The following is a 20,270-nucleotide window of genomic DNA, read 5'->3' on the forward strand; positions in this document are numbered from 1 at the left end:
CTCCAGGTCTGGACATGTTTGGCAGTCTACAAAATGAGAAGTCACCTCAGACAGATGATACATATTTTCAGAGCAAACAGGACAAGCGGGCTGGATGGACCTGGAAAGTGCAGGCCAGGATGATGTTTATTTTGTGATTGGGATCTTGAAGCTTTTTCCTTTGGGAACTTTTTCAGTTCCTGCTCCCCACACCCTGAACACCCCCTTCCTTAGTAAAGGCTGTGCACTCCCTAAACCTGAGCAGTGCCTATCTGAAGTCCAGGAACTCACAGGCTTGATTCCAGTGCTCAATCAGGGCACACTTTGGTGCTTCCTGCAGAATCTATGTAGAATGATAGTACCTGTGGACAAGAATTGCATGACCTTACATGTTGAGAGGATCATGGCTGTTTAAGGGGTGTGTATGTATGTGTGTGTGTATGTATAAGAGAGAGAGAGTGTGTGTAAGAGAGTGTGAGTGTGTGTGTGTGTGTGTGTGTGAGAGAGAGACAGAGAGAGGGAGGGAGGGAGGGAGGAAGACGGAGGAGGGGGACCTTCCACTTGTTAGCTTGGAAAAGTGTCTAATTTTTCTTAGAGAGACAACCTGTTTCAGGAGTGTTTGGTTTGGCTGGTTTCCATTTTAAGAGTTTTTCTACTAGGGAACCTGTGACCCTTTTAGGGGGTGAGATGGGGTCTTTGTCAGAGAAGTATGAATATGGCTCTGGGGAACTTTAATGGACCATAGGCAACAGAACTGAACCTTATGGTATAGCAGCTAACAAAGCTCGTGTCACCTTGGGCTGCATTAAGATGGGCATAGCTTCTAGGAATATAGGGAACTGTACTTTTACCTTGATCAGGCCTCATCTGTGATATTAGCAGGAAATGATGGTTTAAGAAGGACATTAGTAAGCTGAAGAGTGTCCATAGGAGGACAACTAGGGTGACGAAGGCCCCTGATTTTATGCCAAATGAGAACTGAAGGAATAACGTATGTTTATTCTGGAAAAGAGGCAACTCGGGACGGATATGATAGCTATCTTTAATTATCTGAAAGATTATGTGTCAGAGGGATTAGATTTGCTCAGCTTGGCCCTAGAGGACAGGGCCAGGAGTAATGGGTGAAAGTTGCAAGAAGGCAAATTTAGATTTGGTATCAGGAAAAGCTTTTAACAATCAAAACTGTCACCAAATAGGACAGGCTACATCAAGAGGTGCTGGGGGTCTGCAAGTAAAGGCCAGACAACCATGCGTCAGATACTAGACTGGGAAGTCCTTTTGTTTAGGTGTTGCTCCTCCCAGCTCTCAAATTTTGTGATTAGATCTCTCAGTCCTTCCTTTGATTAGTTTTTATTTTCTTTGTATACATTTTGTATTTCCTTATCTATGTATAAATTGTTTCCACCCTGGAGAATAGAAGAACCTTGAGAACAGGGGATGTTTTGTTTTTTTGTCTTTATAGCTGCAACACCTCACATAGCACTGGGCTCACAACAGGTGCTTAACAAATGCATACTGAATTGAATTCTGATGAATTATAACATCATGTCACATCTAATTAGATGGATCAGGGAAGATGGCTGTCTGAATGGAGGCAGGAAGCCCAGGTACTACAATATCTTCTCCAGCAGAAACCTAAAAATAGCACCACACTGAATACTCATCAAGAAATTCAATGAGAAAATATAGTAAGTAACTTCATGACAGAAATGCACAAAAAGATCAGTCAGAAATTCGCTGGCAATGGAAAAGAGGATTGACAGAAAAGTCACTGCCATTCCAGGCAAATGAGACAGCAGTCTTAAGAAAAGCAACCCAGTGACAGCTTGGAAACTCCAAGGCTCTATATCTGGAGGGAACTTATGAAGGGAAGACTCATATGAGAAAGACTCAGGGTAAGTCAGAAACTGATGCTTTAGACATTGGAAGCCATCCAGAACAGCAACTAGTACTGTGCTTCAATGCAGGGATTAGGACACTTCTGGCCCAGGGGCTCCAAGGCTCCTCGCACCTAGCCCTGAAAATCAAGCACTCTGAACCTCAGAGATACAAGGGGGCCTAACCCTGGGAGGTGAAGTTCAGCAAAGGAACTCAGGTGACCAGCTATATCAAGACCAAATAGAATCAACCATCTCTCTCAAGACTTAGGGTAGGGTCTTGCCCTGGCACAAAGAATCAATTTAAGTACTAAGGTTGGGAGATACAAGTAAACTAAAAAAGACATTGGCAACTACAAAAAATTACTGTAAATCCAGAGATACCTAAAAATTCAACCTAGAAGGAAAGAATAATTCCATAACAATGGAGACTCCAAGAAAAAATGGATTTTCCATGAGGACTATATGAATACCTAGAAAAAATTATGAGAGGGAAAAAAATGACATCCTTTTTTTGGAATGGTTCCACAGCCAAAAAGCTTCTTCTTTATCACAATGGTAGCTGATCAGAATCAGTTACAGAATGTCTATGCATATTCCATAGTCTGTCCCTTCAAGGTACTTTCCTTATGTGTTTTCATGAGTCTCCTAGAAGTGGCTCTCTCACTTCCTCCACATGGTGTCCTCCAGGACATGCCACGTGAGGTACTCTAGGCATGCACCATATCCCCATTATGCAAGTATTTCTGACAAAAATATCAGAACTCAATAGGAACTTTTAAATACAAATATGAGAGACCAGAGAAGCCTGGAACAGGAAATTTATTTGAGCAACTGAAAGGAATTATAGGATGATGTAGTACTAACATTTTAATAAAGGGAGAAAAAACAAATGTTCTTCAAAGGGCATTTGGGGAGTTAAATAAGAAAAAGAGAAGTCCCAGGGTTGAATTGTTTTCTTCTGATGGCTTTAAAGAAGAAAAGAAAAGAAAGGGTGAAAGGAGTAGAGTAGAATGAGGAAGAAGGGGTGGACCTTGCTCTTATCAAAACTGGTGTCTGGGTTTGTGTATGTTTAGTTGTGTTTTCATTTACATTGTTGTCATTACTATGTATATTATTTTCTTTGTCTCTGCTTATTTCACTCTGCAGCAGTTCATATACATATTTCCATATACTCATCACATATATCATTTAAAATTTTTTTTATTTTAGATTTTCATTTATTTATTTTTAGCTTTCAACATTCACTTCCGTAAGATTTTGAATTCTAAGTTTTCTCCCTCTACCCCTCCCCAAGACAGCATGCAATCTGATATAGGTTCTGCATATACATTCAGAGTAAACATATTTTTACACTAGCCATGTTGTAAAGAAGGATTAGAATCAATGGGAGAACTCACGAGACAGAAGAAAAAACAAAAAAGACAACAAATGGTCTGCTTCCATCTGCATCCAGACTCATAGCTCTTACCCTGAATGTGGATGGGATTTTCCATCATGAGTCTTTGAGAGTTTTTTTAAGATCCTTGCGTTGCTGAGAAGAGCCAACTCTGCCAAAGCTGGTCATTACACAGTGCTGCTGTTACTGGGCATCATTTCTCATAACAGTAATATTTCATTACATTCATGTACCGCACTTTGTTTGGCTATCACCCAGTTGGTGGACATCTACCTTGTTTCCATTTCTTAGCTATCACAAAAAGTGCTGCTATAAATATTTTGGTGTATATAGGGACTTTCTTCTTATCAATGACTTCCTTGGAGTATAAGGCAAGTAATAGAGTCTCTGATTTAAAAGGATGAAAAGGGATCTTTTGATCCACTCAGGAACAGTATACTGTGGTTCTATGCTCTCCCTTTCATTCTACAGAATCCTTGCTTTCATCAAGTGTTGGATCATTTTCCCTTGTTTTGCAATATAGCCTGAATTAATATAGTAGAGCTGAAGGTCATATTTCCTTCTATTGTTAATGATTTCCTTGTTGATTTATCTGGTTATGTTCAAGGTCTTTGAGTTTTCTCCTTCCTGAAATCTTTGGTAATATCAGTTCCCTTCTACCCCCCGGATTTTTCCTTATTCATTTTCTGACTGTTCCCTTCTGATGGTGGTTCACTTAGGGGCTGGATCTCAAAGCATTTTAGCTTTCTCTTATGTTGGGTAATTCATAGTTCACAAGCCTAGTTTTTTGTCCAAATTGTAGTAGAAATGCCCTCAGCTGGATGCTGTGCTCTTTCCCTCAGGTTCTGTGGAGTGCTACATACTCTCTGCCCCACTCTACCTCCTATGTCTGTTTTCCTGCTGTACTGTCCTACTCCCTGTGTTCCTTAGTTCTTAGACCCAGCACTAGCAGTTCAGAGAGCTGCCAGACTGACTCCAGAGGACTGTCCTCCTTTGCACCAGCTATTTAGAGCTTTGCTGTGTTGGTGCTATGGGGTTGTCTGCCTTGGCACTGGCAGCCTAAGATTTTTACAGCACTGGTGCTATAGGGCTGCAGCTTCCACAAGGTTTTTGTTCCTGCTGCAGCTCTGTTGGCTATCTGTCATGGCCCAGGCAAACTTCTGCAGCTTAGAGCTGGGGTCTCTAAAGCAATGGAAAGAATGAAAGGGGTCTGGGGATGAGTTTGTTGTAAACCTGTGTCAGGTATTTTGGTTCCTCTAGTGTAGCCTTGTTGCTGGTAGTATGGGAGGGGTGCTAAATAACTTCAGCATATGTGGGCATAATTTTGGTGGTGTTTTTTTTTATCTTCTTCTGAATTCTGGGTACAGCTGAAGTTGATTTATCTTTGATGGATAATTTCCATTTTAAAGAGATTTGAGAGATAATGGGGATCACAGAAAATGTCTAGTCTTCCATATTTTTTGCCCATATGACCCAGAAGTCTCAGCTATTATTCTTAAAAATTTGAATCTGTTCCTTCTGTACCTGAGAAATAAAACCTTTATCAAAGAAACCCATTGAAAAGTTTATTTTCCCCATTTATCTGCATCTCTTAATTTTACTTGCACTGGTTTTATCTGTGCAAAAACTATTTAATTATATGAAACCAAAATCATTCATTTTATCTTCTGTGATCCTCTCTATCTACTGTTTGGTCAAGAACTCTTTCCCTATTTAGACATCTGAATGGAGAGAGGTCTTCCTTACTCCTCTAATCTCTTTACAAGGTCACACTTTAAATTTAAGTCATGTACCCATTTGGGATTTATCTTGGTATATGGTGTGAGATATATATATATATTTTAATATCTAATTTCTTTCATACTGCTTTACATTTTTCCCAATAGTTTTTTGTCAAATAATAATAGTACTTAGCATTTAACTAGTGCTTTTAACATTTGCAAAGTACTTTACATGTGTTGTCTGATAAGATCTTCACAACAATTCATTTTACAGAAGAGGAAACTGAGGCAAAGAGGTTAAGCGACTTGCTCAAGGGCAGGATTCAAACACGAGCCTCCCTGACTCCAGCAGTACTAGAATTCTGGACAGCGCTGGATACGTTACACAGTGAATGACAAAAAAAGAACAGGGATTCTTGCTCTAACAGTTGGAATACTGGTGTTGAGCAAACATGAAGCTACTGTGCTTGCATGCTTCTACATGCTTTACACCTAATCTATTCCACTTAGATTGCAGAGAGTTTTGAGAAAACTTGTATGTCTTGATGCAGAAATAATTGAACCGAAGAGGGCAATTAATACAATAACATGATAAAGAAAAACCACTATGAAAGACTTGAGAATTCTGATCACAGTTGTGAGCAAACAGAAGAGACCCCAGAGGATGAAGATGAAGCATGCTACATACCTCCTGAGAGATGATGGACTCAAGGTACAGAATTTTACACAGAATTCAACTTGTGTTAAGTGATCTTTTCATTTATATTGTTTTAGTTACTGTATAAATTGTTCCCTTGGTCCTCCTTACTTCGCTCCATTACCAGTTCATACAAATCTTTTCTTAAAAATTAATTTAAACTTAAATACAAAATAAGAAAAGGAAAAATAATTGCCATGTGTACAGCAGAATATAAGAGGATTGAAAATATATAGCAACAAGTTTCTATTTCAAAAAAGCCTATATAATATTAAATACTATTCATTGTATTCAGAGCTGTTCATCTTTTCTTTGCTTCCTTGTAAGTTTTCTTTTGTTTTCTGTTGTGTAATTTTTACTCTGTTCTTTTTCCTTCCTTTCTTCCACCCCATTCAAGGCTCCCCTCTTAAAAGGTACAATTAAATATGGATATATTTATACGCACACATATACAAAGACATATACATTCATATACACATACATATGTACACTTACATATACTTAGATATCTATAATCATACTCATATACAGGCATATACACTCACATGCATCTATGTAAGACTGTACTATACTTATTTATCCTCTGTTTCTCTGAGGGTGGATAACCCCTCCCTTTATAAGTGAGTCTTTCCATATTTTTCTAAGTCTACCAATTTGTCATTTCCTATACCACAGCAATATTTTATTCTTATACTGTCTAGTTATTTTAAATAGTCTAAAACAGTATTGATTAACATGGTTGACATATAGTGTACTTTCCCTCTTTTTCTCTTATGAGTAAATCTATTTTAGCTTTAACTTTGCTAGAGATGATTGCTACCCCTGTTTTTTTCCCTAATACATTCTACTTCTGATCTTTATGTTTGTATCTCTTATTTCTTATCCCTCTTGATTACTCTACTTAACTTCTGCCTACTATCTTGCTCTTCTATTACTTAACCTACCTCCTGTTCAAGGATCCCTCCCTTGTCCTCCCATTCCTGTTAATCTAAACACCCTTCTATTACCCCACCTTATCCTACTACCTCACCCTCCCCTTTAATGATCCCTCTCTCATCCTCTCCCCTCTATCTCCTTAAACCTTTTATTTCTTTCTGAATTTGGAAGACTTTTGTGCCTTTCTAGATAAATGTGTATTGTTCCCTCTTAAACCCATTCCCCATGAAAGTAGGGTTCTAGAATTACTAGTCCTTCTCCCTGTCTAATTCCTCTGTGTCAGTTCTTCCTCTTGTACCTCAATTTTATAAAATAATTCCTCTTTGTACCTATTCCTAAAAGGAATCATTTAAAAAATCATAGCATACTCAGATCTACCCCAATTTCTTACAAACTACCCAATTACTAATAACAATTTTAGACATATGTTTTACATTTCCTCATATAAAAGATGAACAGTTTGTCCTTATTTAGTCTTTTGCAATTAGTCTTTGATACATACCTTATATTTCTCTTGGATCTTATATGTTAAATCTTCTATTAAGTTCAGTTTTTATTTTTGTAAACAAAATCCTGAAAGTTTGACAATTCCTTAAATGTCCATTTTTTTTCCATTCAGGATTATGCTTAACTGTGTTGGGTATGATACTTTCAGCCACAACCCCAGTTCTTTTGCTCTTCAATATATAGTGGTCCAAGAACTATGGTTTTTAGTGTGGTTACTGTGTGAATTCTAATTGTGGCACTGTCATACTTAAATTTTTTTTCTTGTTGCTCATAATATTTTATCTTTGAGCTGGGGGTTTTGGAAATTGATTATTATATTCCTGTAAGTTTTTCTCATAGAATCTCTTTCAGGTAGTGATTGGTGGAATTTTTCTATTTCTGCTTTCCTCTCTTGTTCTAACACTTCAGGACAGTTTTCTTTAATTATTTCTTGTATTACTGTATCAAGATTCTTTTTTTGATTGCAGCTTTCAGGCAGTTTGATTATTCTTGCGTCATCTCTTCTTGGTCTGTTCTATCTGTTCTCCAGATCAGCTGTTTTTCTTATGAGATGTTTCACATTCTCTTCTATTTTTGCATTTTTTATATTTTGTTGTATTATTTCTTAGTCTTTACTGGCTTCCTCTTGCCCAATTCTAATTTTCAAGGAGTCACTTTCTTCCTTAAGATTCTGGATCTCCTTTTCTAATTGGTTGACTTTCTTTTCATAATCTTTTTTTTTTTTCTTGGATTGTTCTTGTATTTTAAGAAAAATTTCCTCAATCTCTCTCATTTGATTTTTAAAGTTCTTCTATGAGTTCTTTTTTTGGGCAGGTGACCATTTGATGTTACTCTTTGGTGTAGGAGAGGCTTTTTTGCTTTAGTATCCTCCTCTGAAGACAAACCCCAGTCTTCTCTATTCCCATAGTAACTTTTTATGGTTGGATTCTTTCTCCTTTGCCTGCTAATTTTTAAAAAAATTTGTAACAGCTAGTTTTTTGTAACCACCTCTAGTCCTAGGGAATGGGGAATGGTACCTCTGGTCTTAGGTCTTCCTTCAGTTCTCCCCTCAGGTCTTCCTTCACTTCTCTTCTCTAGCTTGGAACCAGAATCAAGAACTCCACCCTCTTGTAAATGCCCACAGCCAGCAGCTTCCTGCCCCAATGCTTCTACACTCACCAGGTGTGTGCTGGTTTCTTCTTGCCCAGGGCCAGGTCTTGGCAACAGAGATGGCTCTGGTGTTCCTTATTAGCAGAGGTTCTCTCAATCCTTCCAGCTCGGATGCCTGACTCCCAACACTATCTGGGAAGTGAAAGTTCCTATGATGAGGGTTGAGGCTATCTCCCAACCCAGTTAGCCCCAAGGCTTGCCATTTGCTATTTCAGCCTAGAGGTGTATACTCTTCAGAGGAACCTAATCTTGTTCCTGGGACTTTTCTTTGGATCTTCTGTGATTATCCCAGGAGGACCACTGTTCTGTCCCAACCCCTCTATATCTGTCCTAAGGCATGATTTTATCTCGTTTGTGGGGGAAATCTGTAGAGTTTGGTATTTTCTGATCTACTGCACCATCTTCCCAGAACTTTGCATATTTCTCTGAATTCCTTACTTCTGTCATATCTGATTGTACAATAATCTTCACTTTAAAGAAAAGTTTTAATCTAATGCTGAATGTCAGTGATATTGTAAAGATTTTTTCATGTATTTGTTGGACTGATGGCTTCTGAGGTCCCTCCTACATATGAGATTTTATGATTCTGAGACTGGCCTGACTACAATGTAAAGACATTATTCAGAATAATTAGAAAACACAGTTGGAGATCTGGGACTAGGTTAGGCTGAAGACAGATGCCATGTGGAAACTGATTTGGTGGCTCTACTGTCACAGATGAAGAATAGTTTGTTATAAAATTTTTGACAGATCTTTTCTATTTTTGTCCATCTGTTGTCTTTTCAAGTCTAATCCTTAAAAATACTTCTGATGATCCTCAAATTACTAATATCAAGTAATAGTTATGGCAATAAAATTGGGAGATACACATTCACCAAAGGAGTTAGCTATTGTTATGAAGGATGTAGAGGGCAGAGTATACATTGAAGAGGAACTCACTGTAGAGGATGAGGTCCTTCAGATTCTCCTACTTGCAAAAGACACTGAGCTGATTTTATTAAATCCAGAAACTGCTAAATGGGATTCATAATTACTCAAAAGAGTTCAGCCTAACTTGCACAGGAAAAATCAAGTAAATGAGAATGGCTACAGTTCTTACTATTCTACATATTTGAATAGACAGATCATAGAGGTAGCATTTTGTATAAATTTTGAAGCTAGACAATGAACTAAGAATATAACAGGAAAAAGACAGCAGTGTTTTCAATGACTCTAATCAAAGGCCCAGTCTTTTTAACATCAATATATTTCTGATGATGCAATATGGGTGGTGAATCATGTAATATTACAGGCACCAAAAAGACAATGGAGAGATATACAGTGGATTGTGTGTTAAGATGCAACTTATCAACAAAGAACTATGCCAGAGAATTATTATAAAGAATACTATCAGAGATATTTCTGGCTAGAAAAGAGGTGAGATGGTCACACAGTGCTAACTAGAGATAACTAAAGGACAACTTTTGTATACCATGGGTAATCATGAACTATAATGTCAAGACATCTAGGGGAAAGACCATGTTAGGAGGATCCCTTGTAGAAGCTTTATGGAAAATTATGGACAAGAGGCACATAACACAACAAAGGATTATCTGCATTGTTTGAGGAATCATCAACATTGATGAGGCTATATCTCTATCAAAGCATATCCTTCAAAACACTTTCCTTAAAGTAAAGTCTTTAGTCCAACGTCATCTGTAGATACTGAAAGCATGTTTCCATATTTCTATACATAAATTTTAATAATAAATGTATTTTTCTTAGTTCAGTTACTAATAGGATACTTGATGGATTGGTTTCTTCTATTCTCAATTAGTGCCTCCCCTTGTCCCTACATACCTTTGAATTTCATAACATTTAGTGAAATACCAATATGATTGAGAATTCTCAGTTAATTATAGTGATGCTGATGTTTCATTGTGTAAATAAAGATATTTATGTGGGTGTACCACAGACTTCTGATTATGATGTGCTACATCTGTTATAGACGCAGAAACGAACACAATTATGTTAAGCTATGTTTGTACTATAGTATAAGATTAATTTAGCATATTTGTTTTCAATAAGATGCTCCATTTTTCTTTTTACTATAGTATGAATAATCCCCTTATGTTTTTGATTTTCAGGTAGTTATCAACACTATTTATAGACAATAAGCAAGGCCATTCACTGACAGACTACAATAAGTGGACATTACTCTAAACCTAGGGTTCTTTTGTTAAAATGCCCTAGCAATAATACATACTTTATCCTTTCTCAAAAAAGATTTTGATGCAATTATTTCGAGACAGGCATAGAGGAGTGTGCATCGAAATGAATCTTCTATTACACAAAAAGCTTCTCAGATGATAGGCTATTATATAAAGTGCTCTTTAAATCTGAAAATAAGTCATTGACATACTTGCAAAAAGTTGCTTTTCCTTAGTTCTGTCAAAGTGATTTTGCCAGTCCAGGATCGGTTGACTGTGTAGAATATTCTCTGAATAACCTGTATTCAAAAATGAAAGTAAGATAATATTAAATATATGTTTAAATGTTAAAGGCTGTCCTATGAATTAACCCAACTGAATGTTTTAGTTAATTAATTTCTCCAAAGTGATTTCTAGTCATATTAAATATGATACTTTTGTATAGATCCCTCTGTTCCAAAATTACACATGTCTAACATACATATTACTGAAGGGATAAAGAATCCAATACTTTCTACATGCTTAGCTTTCCCATGTTATTACATGCATAAGTGCCTGAGACTATCTGTCATTCATGTATTACATGCCTGAGTCGTGAATGTAGGGAGGAAGATGAGTTAACTTATAGTAGGTGGCAGTCTAGATGAGGGGGGCATTATTCAGCTATCATGTTTTATTGCTTTTGGGTTTTGAAGGTTTCTGGTCTTCAGTTCACCTTTACGTGAAAATATGGATTCTCTAATAAGAATTAAACATTTTAAGCAATGGAAGCATGGTGCAGTAGAGAGGCTGTGTGACCCTGAGCAAGTCACTTAACCCCTTAGTGTTCTAGGCAGCTCTCTAAGATTATAAATTGTAGATAAGTTGCTAACCTACACTGGCATTTTCTCATCCATTCTCATCTCATCTATTAATAAAATTATAGGCCTAGTCTTTATCATGATCCTAAGCCATACTGCAGTTAGAATCAAGTCTTATTTGGAATCAGCAGATATAAAACACTAGACAGGAGTTTGAGGAAGAAGCATTGATTCAGAGGAGGGTTATCAGAGGTTGTATTTGTGGGTACAAGAAGGTATAAAGAAGGTGGGAAGATACCACACTTGCTTCAGTTTTGTCTAGAGCAAAATTGTTATCCACTTCATCAACCTGATTCCCCTTTGACTCAACAGAGATAGTGCCTTAACAATTGCAGGGAAAAGAACTGAAATTTAATGGGTTTAATATCTGATTGGGTGCTATGATTTTTATCCTAGTAGCTAAAGGTCTAATATACAAATCTTCTCTTCAGGTCATTGTGGTATCATGGGAGATCCTGTTTTTAGATAGGTATGGAATAAGGAGGAAGGTAAAATTCAGTTGCTTAGAGGAGATGGTATAATCCCACAAAACAAAGTTCAAATACAAGGTACCCCCCAAATCATAGGGCAGTTTTAAGCTATTAAAAGCTAGTAAAGCTTAATACTGCTTTAGGACTTTTGGGATACATTGTACAATGTCAAAACAAGGAAAACTAAGAATGAGAAGACAATATGACATGTGACTGAGGCACTCTAAGATTATTTAAACAAGCTGGAGATGTCAGAAATGGGAAATGGGTAAAAGAATAGCTATTGATACAACCTGTAAACATTTCCTATATAAAACTTTAATGTAAATCAATAATCAAAGAGCACCAAATATCAATGATCTCATCTCTGTGGGTACTGCTTTCCCCAGTGAAGATAAAAAATCCAACTATGCCTGCCAGTTCTGTGAAATTCATGTTCACTTTCTTAAATAAATCCTCTACAGGGGTCTACCAAATATGGTAGGGGGAGGGATTTCTTTATTTCTTTATTTTATTTTATTTTATTTAACTTTTAACATTTATTTTCACAAAATTTTGGGTTACAAATTTTCTCCCCTTTTCTCCCCTCCCCCCCCAAACACCAAGCATTCTAATTGCCCCTGTGACCAATCTGCTCTCTCTTCTATCCTCCCTCTCTGCCCTTGTCTCCGTCTTCTCTTTTGTCCTGTAGGGCCAGATAGCTTTCTTTACCCCTTAACCTGTATTTCTTATTTCCTAGTGGTAAGAACATTACAGTTGATCCTAACACTTTGAGTTCCAACTTCTTTAGCTCCCTCCCTCTCCACCCCTTCCCTTTGGAAGACAAGCAATTCAATATAGGCCAAATCTGTGTAGTTTTGCAAATGATTTCCATACTAGTTGTGTTGTATAGGACTAACTATATTTCCCTCCATCCTATCCTGTCCCCCATTACTTCTATTCTCTTATGATCCTTTCCCTCCCCATGAGTGTCGACCTCGTATTGCATTCTCCTCCCCATGCCCTCCCCTCTATCCTCCCCTCCACCCTGCTTGTGCCCTTGTCCCCCACTCTCCTGTATTGTGAGATAGGTTTTCCTATCAAAATGAGTGTGCATTTTATTCTTTCCTTTAGTGGAATGTGATGAGAGTAGACCTCATGTTTTTCTCTCGCCTCCCCTCTTTATCCCTCCACTAGGGGGAGGGATTTCTTGATCTCTTGTCAATGCACAGATACCGATAAATTATTCAAACCGTCAATTAGTTACCCCTCACTCTTACTAAGTGATCAATCCACCTCTCTCTCCCTCATCATTCATTTCCCCTTGTGACATTTTTGATGATACTTCTGTGCAATTCCTCATCTGTAAAATATTGCAGCCTTTTCACCAAACACCTCTCCATTATTTTTTGTGTGACTAGCAACATTAATTCTTTAGAAATTGTGGAAATCTGTGATTCACAACAATGCTGTGTAACCAGAAATATGTTGATGTTGGAAAGATGGACATTTGTTTCAGAAAAAAGTCTGAATTTATTAAAAGCACTGTTTGTTTTACCAAATGCAATCCAACCTACTTTTTCCTCCTACTCAATTATGGGATCACTTCATTATATAATGAAGGCAATGTCTGTCCAAACTATATGCACTCCTACATCTGTTTTATGGACTGTCTTTCCAATTACATATCACAGAAAGAACAGTGGGCATTCTTTATCTACTTGCTTTTCCTGTATGGACAAATCAGATCAAACTCTTAAGTGAGTATGTATCTTATTTAGGAGGCTCAGCAATATCTGAGTAAGAATATCATCTGTGAACAAGAGAATCTGGGTCAAGTAGTGGACATCGTAATGATAACAGCAAACTTTTTTTAAACCCTGTTTTATGCCTTGCTTAATATTAACAGTTACAGGGCTGCTGAATAAAATAGCCATCATATCTTTCAAGGAATCTTATATAATTTTAACAATATATACTTAAATGAATACATACATACACCTACATATATACAACACATTGTTGAGAAAGAACATTTAAGAGGCAATTTTGTTCTATTAAATCGAATGATTTTTTTTTTGGGGGGGTAGCTAATAAACATTAAGCACAGTAGGATCTTGCATTCTGGACAGTTTTTAGTTAATTAGTTTAATCTGTTGTAGAAAATTGTTTGCAAAAGTCTGTATTTCCTTTTCATGTTTTCATCAAAGGAAGATGCTCTTACTGTTTATGTAGACTCTCATAAAAATTCGAGAGAGATGGGAAATAAGCACATAGGTTGGAGGTTATTTATATTTTTTCAGTCACTAAACTTTAGGTAAAAATAAATGCTGAGATATTTTTTCCCCACACCTTAGGTATCTCATCTTTTTCCAGCTACCTTCCGCAATGCCTGCAAAACTATCCTGATCTCTTCTGTTTCTACTTGGGCTAGTTCAGCTATTTATCCCACTTTAAAATACAATTTCTTCTTCTTTGTGTATCATGTCTGGGACTGTGATATGAGATTCCCACCTCAGTAGTTCCTCAAACTTTTATAGTGAAAAAGTTTTGTTTAAGGCATCTACGATCATTCCCATTCTTCATTTGCTTGTTGCTGTAGCCTTTCCAGTTTCATCCTTTTATTTTGGGATGACTACTTAGTTGGGTCTCTCCAGAAGCTTTCTTTAAGCATGATTATTTTCAATAGCCTCTCTCATTGTTTTATAAGCAGATAATGCTTATAATTTTTTGCTACATTGCTTTGTAAGATTTACAGATATTCTAAATTACTATTGTGCCTGCCCTCTATAACTCTCTACTTGGCAAGGATATCAAGGGTTTGTGTCTTCTAGGCCTTCTGGCTTTTTTTTTTTTTTTTTATGGCAAATGAAAATCCAGAAAAATAGCAGTAAAAATATTAGTAAAGACTGACTAATATATCTACTTTTATTTTTCTGTTAAATCTTTATGAAAATAATCTACATACTGAGGATATCCTTGATGAAGCTATAAGAAGGGAGAAGGTATGCTTTTGTAAACAATATTGTATAATAGACCACATTTTTATAGTCATACAGGTGACTATATGGTACACAGAATATAAAAGTTTTGTTTTGTGTATTGTCTGCTGATCATAAAAAAGCCTTTGATTCCTTAGTGTAAAATGCCACCATAAAGGTCTCCAAGGTATATGTTAAAATCATACATGCTTCCTTGGTAAATATAACAAAAGAAATAAAAACCTTGATTATTAACTGAAGCATAAAATAGGGATGTATATTCTTGCTGAAGGTGTTTGCCACTGTAATGAAGGCACAGAGTCTAAACATTTTGGAGAGTTCTGTATAAAAGGTAGGTTTTCTGGCTAACATTTACTAATAGCAAACAGTCCTGGAATAATGCAGAACTTCCTAAATGAGATTTGTAAGTATTCATAAGAGTTTGGCCTAACTATTCACAGAGGAAAAAAGAAGTGGATGAATAGCGTCTCTTGTTTCCAGGTGTTCTTGGCCTGTGGACTTGTTTTCTTTTTAAAAAATACTCTGACAATTGTATTTCAATGTAATTGGTTTCCTCTGTAATCTTATGTATTTTATTTTGTGCTTATAAAATTTTATTTCAAGAAGAGTGCGCATGCCTCCCTGGATTGTCAAAGGGATCCATGGCATTAAAAAAAATCAAGAGCCCACCTAGACTATAATATGCAGTTGGATAGACAACTCATAAAGCTGGACTGTTAGCATACACGGTAAATCTTGGTCAGCTATTGTAGCTGAACAACGAATTAGGTCTAGAATTGAATAAGAAAACGGTGGGTTGGATGGAATTTGGAAAATTGTTTAGTTTTTTAATTACTCTATGCTTCTCCCTACTTTTTTTTTTAACACTAGTTATTATTGTTATTTTTAATGATGCTATATGGCATCAAATAACAGTTGACAGCTAGCATTTAAATAGGGCTTTAAAGTTGGCAGAGCTTTTTGTATATTATTGTTATTAATAGCTAACATTTACAGAATATTCACTCCGTGCCAAGCACTTTACAATGATCATCTCATCTGATCCTCACAACAACCTTGGGAGGGAGGTGCCATTATTATCTCCATTTTAAAGATGAGTGAAGTAAGGGTGACTGAAATTAAAGGACTTGCCTAGAATCACTAGTGAGGGTCTGAGGCTGGATCTGAACTCAGGCCTTCCAGATTCTAGGCCTGTAGAGGGCTAAGGGGAGTGCGAGTCCCATGATCAAGGCCACAGCTGAGGCAAAGCCTGTCCCCATGGGACTTGTGCTTACACAAACCCTGGCAGAAGCTCCATGACCCTGGAACCTGATGTTCCTGCAGACACTGACGTTCTTGCAGAAAGCTGCAATTGGGCCTGGGAACTCAGAACTAGCTTCAGGAGCAGGTTAAGCTTCGTTACTAGCTTTGGGTACAAGGACGTGGGTGAGTCATGGGTGGTGAAGTAATGGGATGAGCTCAGCCTGCACATGATTGTGGTGACAGCCCTTAAATACTCCGACCCTCAGCTGAATAAACGGATTGCTCTCTTGCTTTCCTGCCTGCCCTGGGTCTTTCTTCTCACCAATCACCGGTCCCGAAGCACTCTGCAGACGCTGGTTGCCTGCGGCATACTCTTAGTGCTATGTTCACTGGGATGACTACCTGCTGTTTCAAGGAATATTACAATCTCTAAGGGATCAAAACTGCAGGTCACCTAAAGAGTAATTTAGAGATACGTGATGAATGCATGGTAAACTGAAGAATGGTACTGATGAAGAATTATTAAGGAGAAATGGTGTAAAAAGTACCTGTGAAATGTACAGCTGGAAAATGAGATGGACCAGTTATACAAGAAGAGTGAGGAATAATAACTGGATGGCCCATGTACTTGGCTGGTAGCCAAGAGATTTAAAAGGAGGCCCCTAGCATGTCGGGTGAACCCTCTTGGGACTATCTGACATGGTGAAGACTTGGATAGGATAAGAAGGCATACACAGGTTTAGCCCTATTTGGTGAAAGACAATGGCCACAAGAATTAGATCACACACCTACTGAAGAATATAACAAAGACTGATGTGCTCTTATTTTTATAGAAACTTCTAGTATATAATACAACATCCTTCCCTAGCAGACTTAATAGTTCTGGGTTTTAATTTAGACTTTTCTGATGCCATTTGGTGACATTTCTGACTTCATCAATTGGCAGTGACATGGTAAACTTTAGGCCAGGCTTTTATCTTTCATATTTACATTTTTCTAGTATATGTTTTCTCTAAGTAACATATTACTGGATCCTGATCATTAGTCCATTCTGTTACTTTTATATTTTATTGAGGGAACTAACTGTTTTTTAAATACCTCAAGTCCTATGAATTCCATCTCACCTGTACTTCATTCAAGTACCAGGGTACTCACATTCTGTACTTCATGATCATATACCAGTTCTTACTGAGACTTGGTTTCCCTGAGGCAACCATGCTTCCTTAGTCATTCTTTTCAGCACTGCCTATACCTTTTCTCACAGCCTTGGACATATTTCCAGAGCCTCCCTTTGCTTCCATCACTCAGCAACCTCTTCTCATCTGAACTCAATAAAACTTTCTACCCAATACAAACGATGGTGGCTGGCTGTAAACCCCAAACCATCATCTCTCTTTTCTTGGCAAGTTCAGTACCATCTTTCTTCCCCACAACTCCTTCTTTTATAGCAAGGGACTCCAATATTCCTACTGAATATTGGACCTTTGAAGTCTATTTTAACATCTAAAATATGTTTGACTATGAAAAATTTTTCTTTCCTACTATGAATTTCGAAATGATGTGGGCATTCTCCCAACCTTCCCTCCTCCCCAAGAGTTTCATCACTTTGACACCACTCACTGTTTCTTCTCTCCTGATTAGAATGAAATACAGAACAGCAATTTATCTATTGCTTCTACATCTTGAGAGGTGAAACTGCAGTAAGTCAAGAATTCTTCAGAGGTTGTTTTTAAGAGAAGTAAACTTCCAAGAGATGCTTGAAATTTCCCATCATTGCTCTAGCTTCCCTCTGTGTCCATTTTGTAATCTGTACCACAGTTAACACCATCCATATCCTCTGCAGAGCTAGGTGGTCTATAGTATCTTTCTGAAATCACAGTACTTCCATTATCCTTTGTATTCTTAACACAAATACTCTCTATTGTGTTTTCAGACTCAGAATCACATATTTCTATATAGCTGCTTCTCTTCTTGACATTCAGGACTATTACTTCCCTCCTTTATTCCTTTTGAACAAAGTGTATCCTTGTATTTCTGTATCCTAAGAATGTCTTGTCTAAATAACATTTTCATTTGGCAGTACACTGGGAATTCAGAAAAGGAAATTCTCAATTTTCTTTTGTTTTTATTAATAATTTTTTGTTTATTCTAGATTTTTTCTTTTAGGTGACATTTTAGATAGCTCTCCTCTGATTAATGAATAAAATTAAAACTCTGTAAAAAATCTTTTACTAATATGAAAAACAGAAGCTACTGAAAACAGGAGTACACAATGCCTGTGGGAAAAGATTAAGTGGCACATAGTGAAATATTACTTCTGGATGATATACTAACCACGGCTGCTAAATGATGACTTCTATTAGAAGCATGTGAGAGGGGATAGTAGTAGTAGCTCGAGGGATGGCAGGGAGACAGGTAGGCTTTTAGAGACCCTTCCCAAGAGTTCTTGTGATTGTGAAAAAAAAAAAACTGGTGAACAGGCTTAGAAAAACCTAGTAAACCAGGAAATAAAACAAAGGGACTTCTGCCACACCTAATAGCCATATACTATATTTGTAGTTTTTATCTAAAAAAAAATTTTCATTTATAGTTTATCCAAATGCAAGCTGACCTTCCTGCTGGAGGAAATGGGTAAAAGGGCTTATTAGAGAGAGAAAATGCTTCTTAGAATGGTAAAAACAATCTACGAAAGTACCTAGAAAGAAAAAAGATTCTGAGAGGAGGAAAGAAACTAGTGTCAATAAGGTGGGTAAAGTACAAGTACTTGGAAAAGTAGAAGAGAAGAAAAAAAAATAACATTCTTAGAGTTATATAGCACATACCTAACAGACGTTTGAAAAACAGATTTCAAAATTTTAGAAAAAAAGGTAAGTTAGACTCTTAAAAGGGTTAAAGCTCGAGAGGAATAAGATTCTAAAAATATATATATAATTTTGGTTATACAATGTTGAATAACCTCAATGAGAAAGAAAAAGGGAAGCCTCTAAATAAACAAATGAGTCTGCACAGGAAAGTCTGTAAGAACAGGGAGCTAGGTGGAGCCCTGTGGAGGTCTAGCTTGCAGAGAAGACTAAAGAGAAAACTGAGAGCTGTGTGAAAATATCTGAAGATGCAAGGAGAAGAAAAATGAATACATTTGCTTTTTGTTTCTACGGAGGGCAGAGCTACTTAGTCCTAGTGGGTGGAAGTCATAGGGAGGCTGACTTTGACTCAATAAAAGAAAGAGCCTTTTAACATCTAGAACTGCTAAACAGTGGAATGGGGTTTTTTTTGGGGGGGGTGAAGTAGTAGTCTCTTTTCTCTAGAAAATGTTTTAGCAGAGGCTGGATAATCATAGAAATGATTTCTGTATCAGGTAGAATTGGATCAAATCCATTTAAGGCATGCCTAAAATTTTCTAGAGATAAAAAAGAAAAGCATTCTTGGCTCAGATATGGTTTTATATATATGGAAAAGAAGAGAAGTGTACATGCAAAAAGAAGAAAAGCTAATTTATAACACTTAGTTCAGATAACTCAAGTATAGTCTACCTAATTAATGAGGGAGGCAAGCGAATTTTTCAAGCCTAAGGAGATTGTTTGGCAGTGAGATCAAGACTTTTTCCATCTGGGCAAATGTTGTTTGCAAAACAGGACTAAAGTCATGTGCCCTTCTTAGCTCTGTCCTCAGAGGGCACCTATTTTGTTTCTGAACTTGATGCCAATTTACCTTCATTTGTAATTGAGACTAAATGATTAATTAAATGTCACCTGTTTATATATTTTATCATTTTGCTAAACTGGGGACAGGGATCATTTTTGTCTTCATCAGTACATAGAAGACGCTCAATTCATTAAAAAATGAATGTATCTGAAAGTGAAAAGCTTGCTACGCATGTGCTACAAAGTACCGAATATGCATTTTTGCATGATTAGTAACCTTACCTTGGATGGCACTCACCCCTACTAACATTTTCTGCTCTAACATTTAGTAATTAAATGAAATACAACCAATATTTCTGAAGCATTTGTTAGGTGCAAGACATTGTGCTAAACACTGGTGATATAAAGGTGAATAAGACCTTGTTCTTAAGAGGCTTATTGGGGATAATATATGTACACAAATGACTATAATAAAAATAAAATAAAAGTGCCTAGGAGAAGTACACAGGAAATACCATGAGAGATAATGGGGAAAGAGAGATCACTTCTGGCTTGGAGGCTCAGAAAAACCTTCATGGAGAAGATGTTATTTGACTTGGTCAGAACATTTTCTAGACAGGCC

General features: G+C 37.0%; 1 protein-coding gene across 2 annotated transcripts in view; it reads right to left on the reverse strand.

Moving 5' to 3' along the window:
• Nucleotides 1-20,270, reverse strand: part of PPP2R3A (protein phosphatase 2 regulatory subunit B''alpha) — a 209,327-nt gene that overhangs the window by 57,495 nt on the left and 131,562 nt on the right. For both annotated transcript variants that reach the window (XM_072613579.1, XM_072613580.1), the window contains one exon: nucleotides 10,667-10,753. In XM_072613579.1, coding sequence (XP_072469680.1) covers nucleotides 10,667-10,753 — 87 coding nt within the window. The remainder of the gene's footprint in view (nucleotides 1-10,666; nucleotides 10,754-20,270) is intronic.

Source organism: Notamacropus eugenii, chromosome 5 (genome assembly GCF_028372415.1).
Source record: "Notamacropus eugenii isolate mMacEug1 chromosome 5, mMacEug1.pri_v2, whole genome shotgun sequence".
Classification (NCBI taxonomy): Eukaryota; Metazoa; Chordata; class Mammalia; order Diprotodontia; family Macropodidae; genus Notamacropus; species Notamacropus eugenii.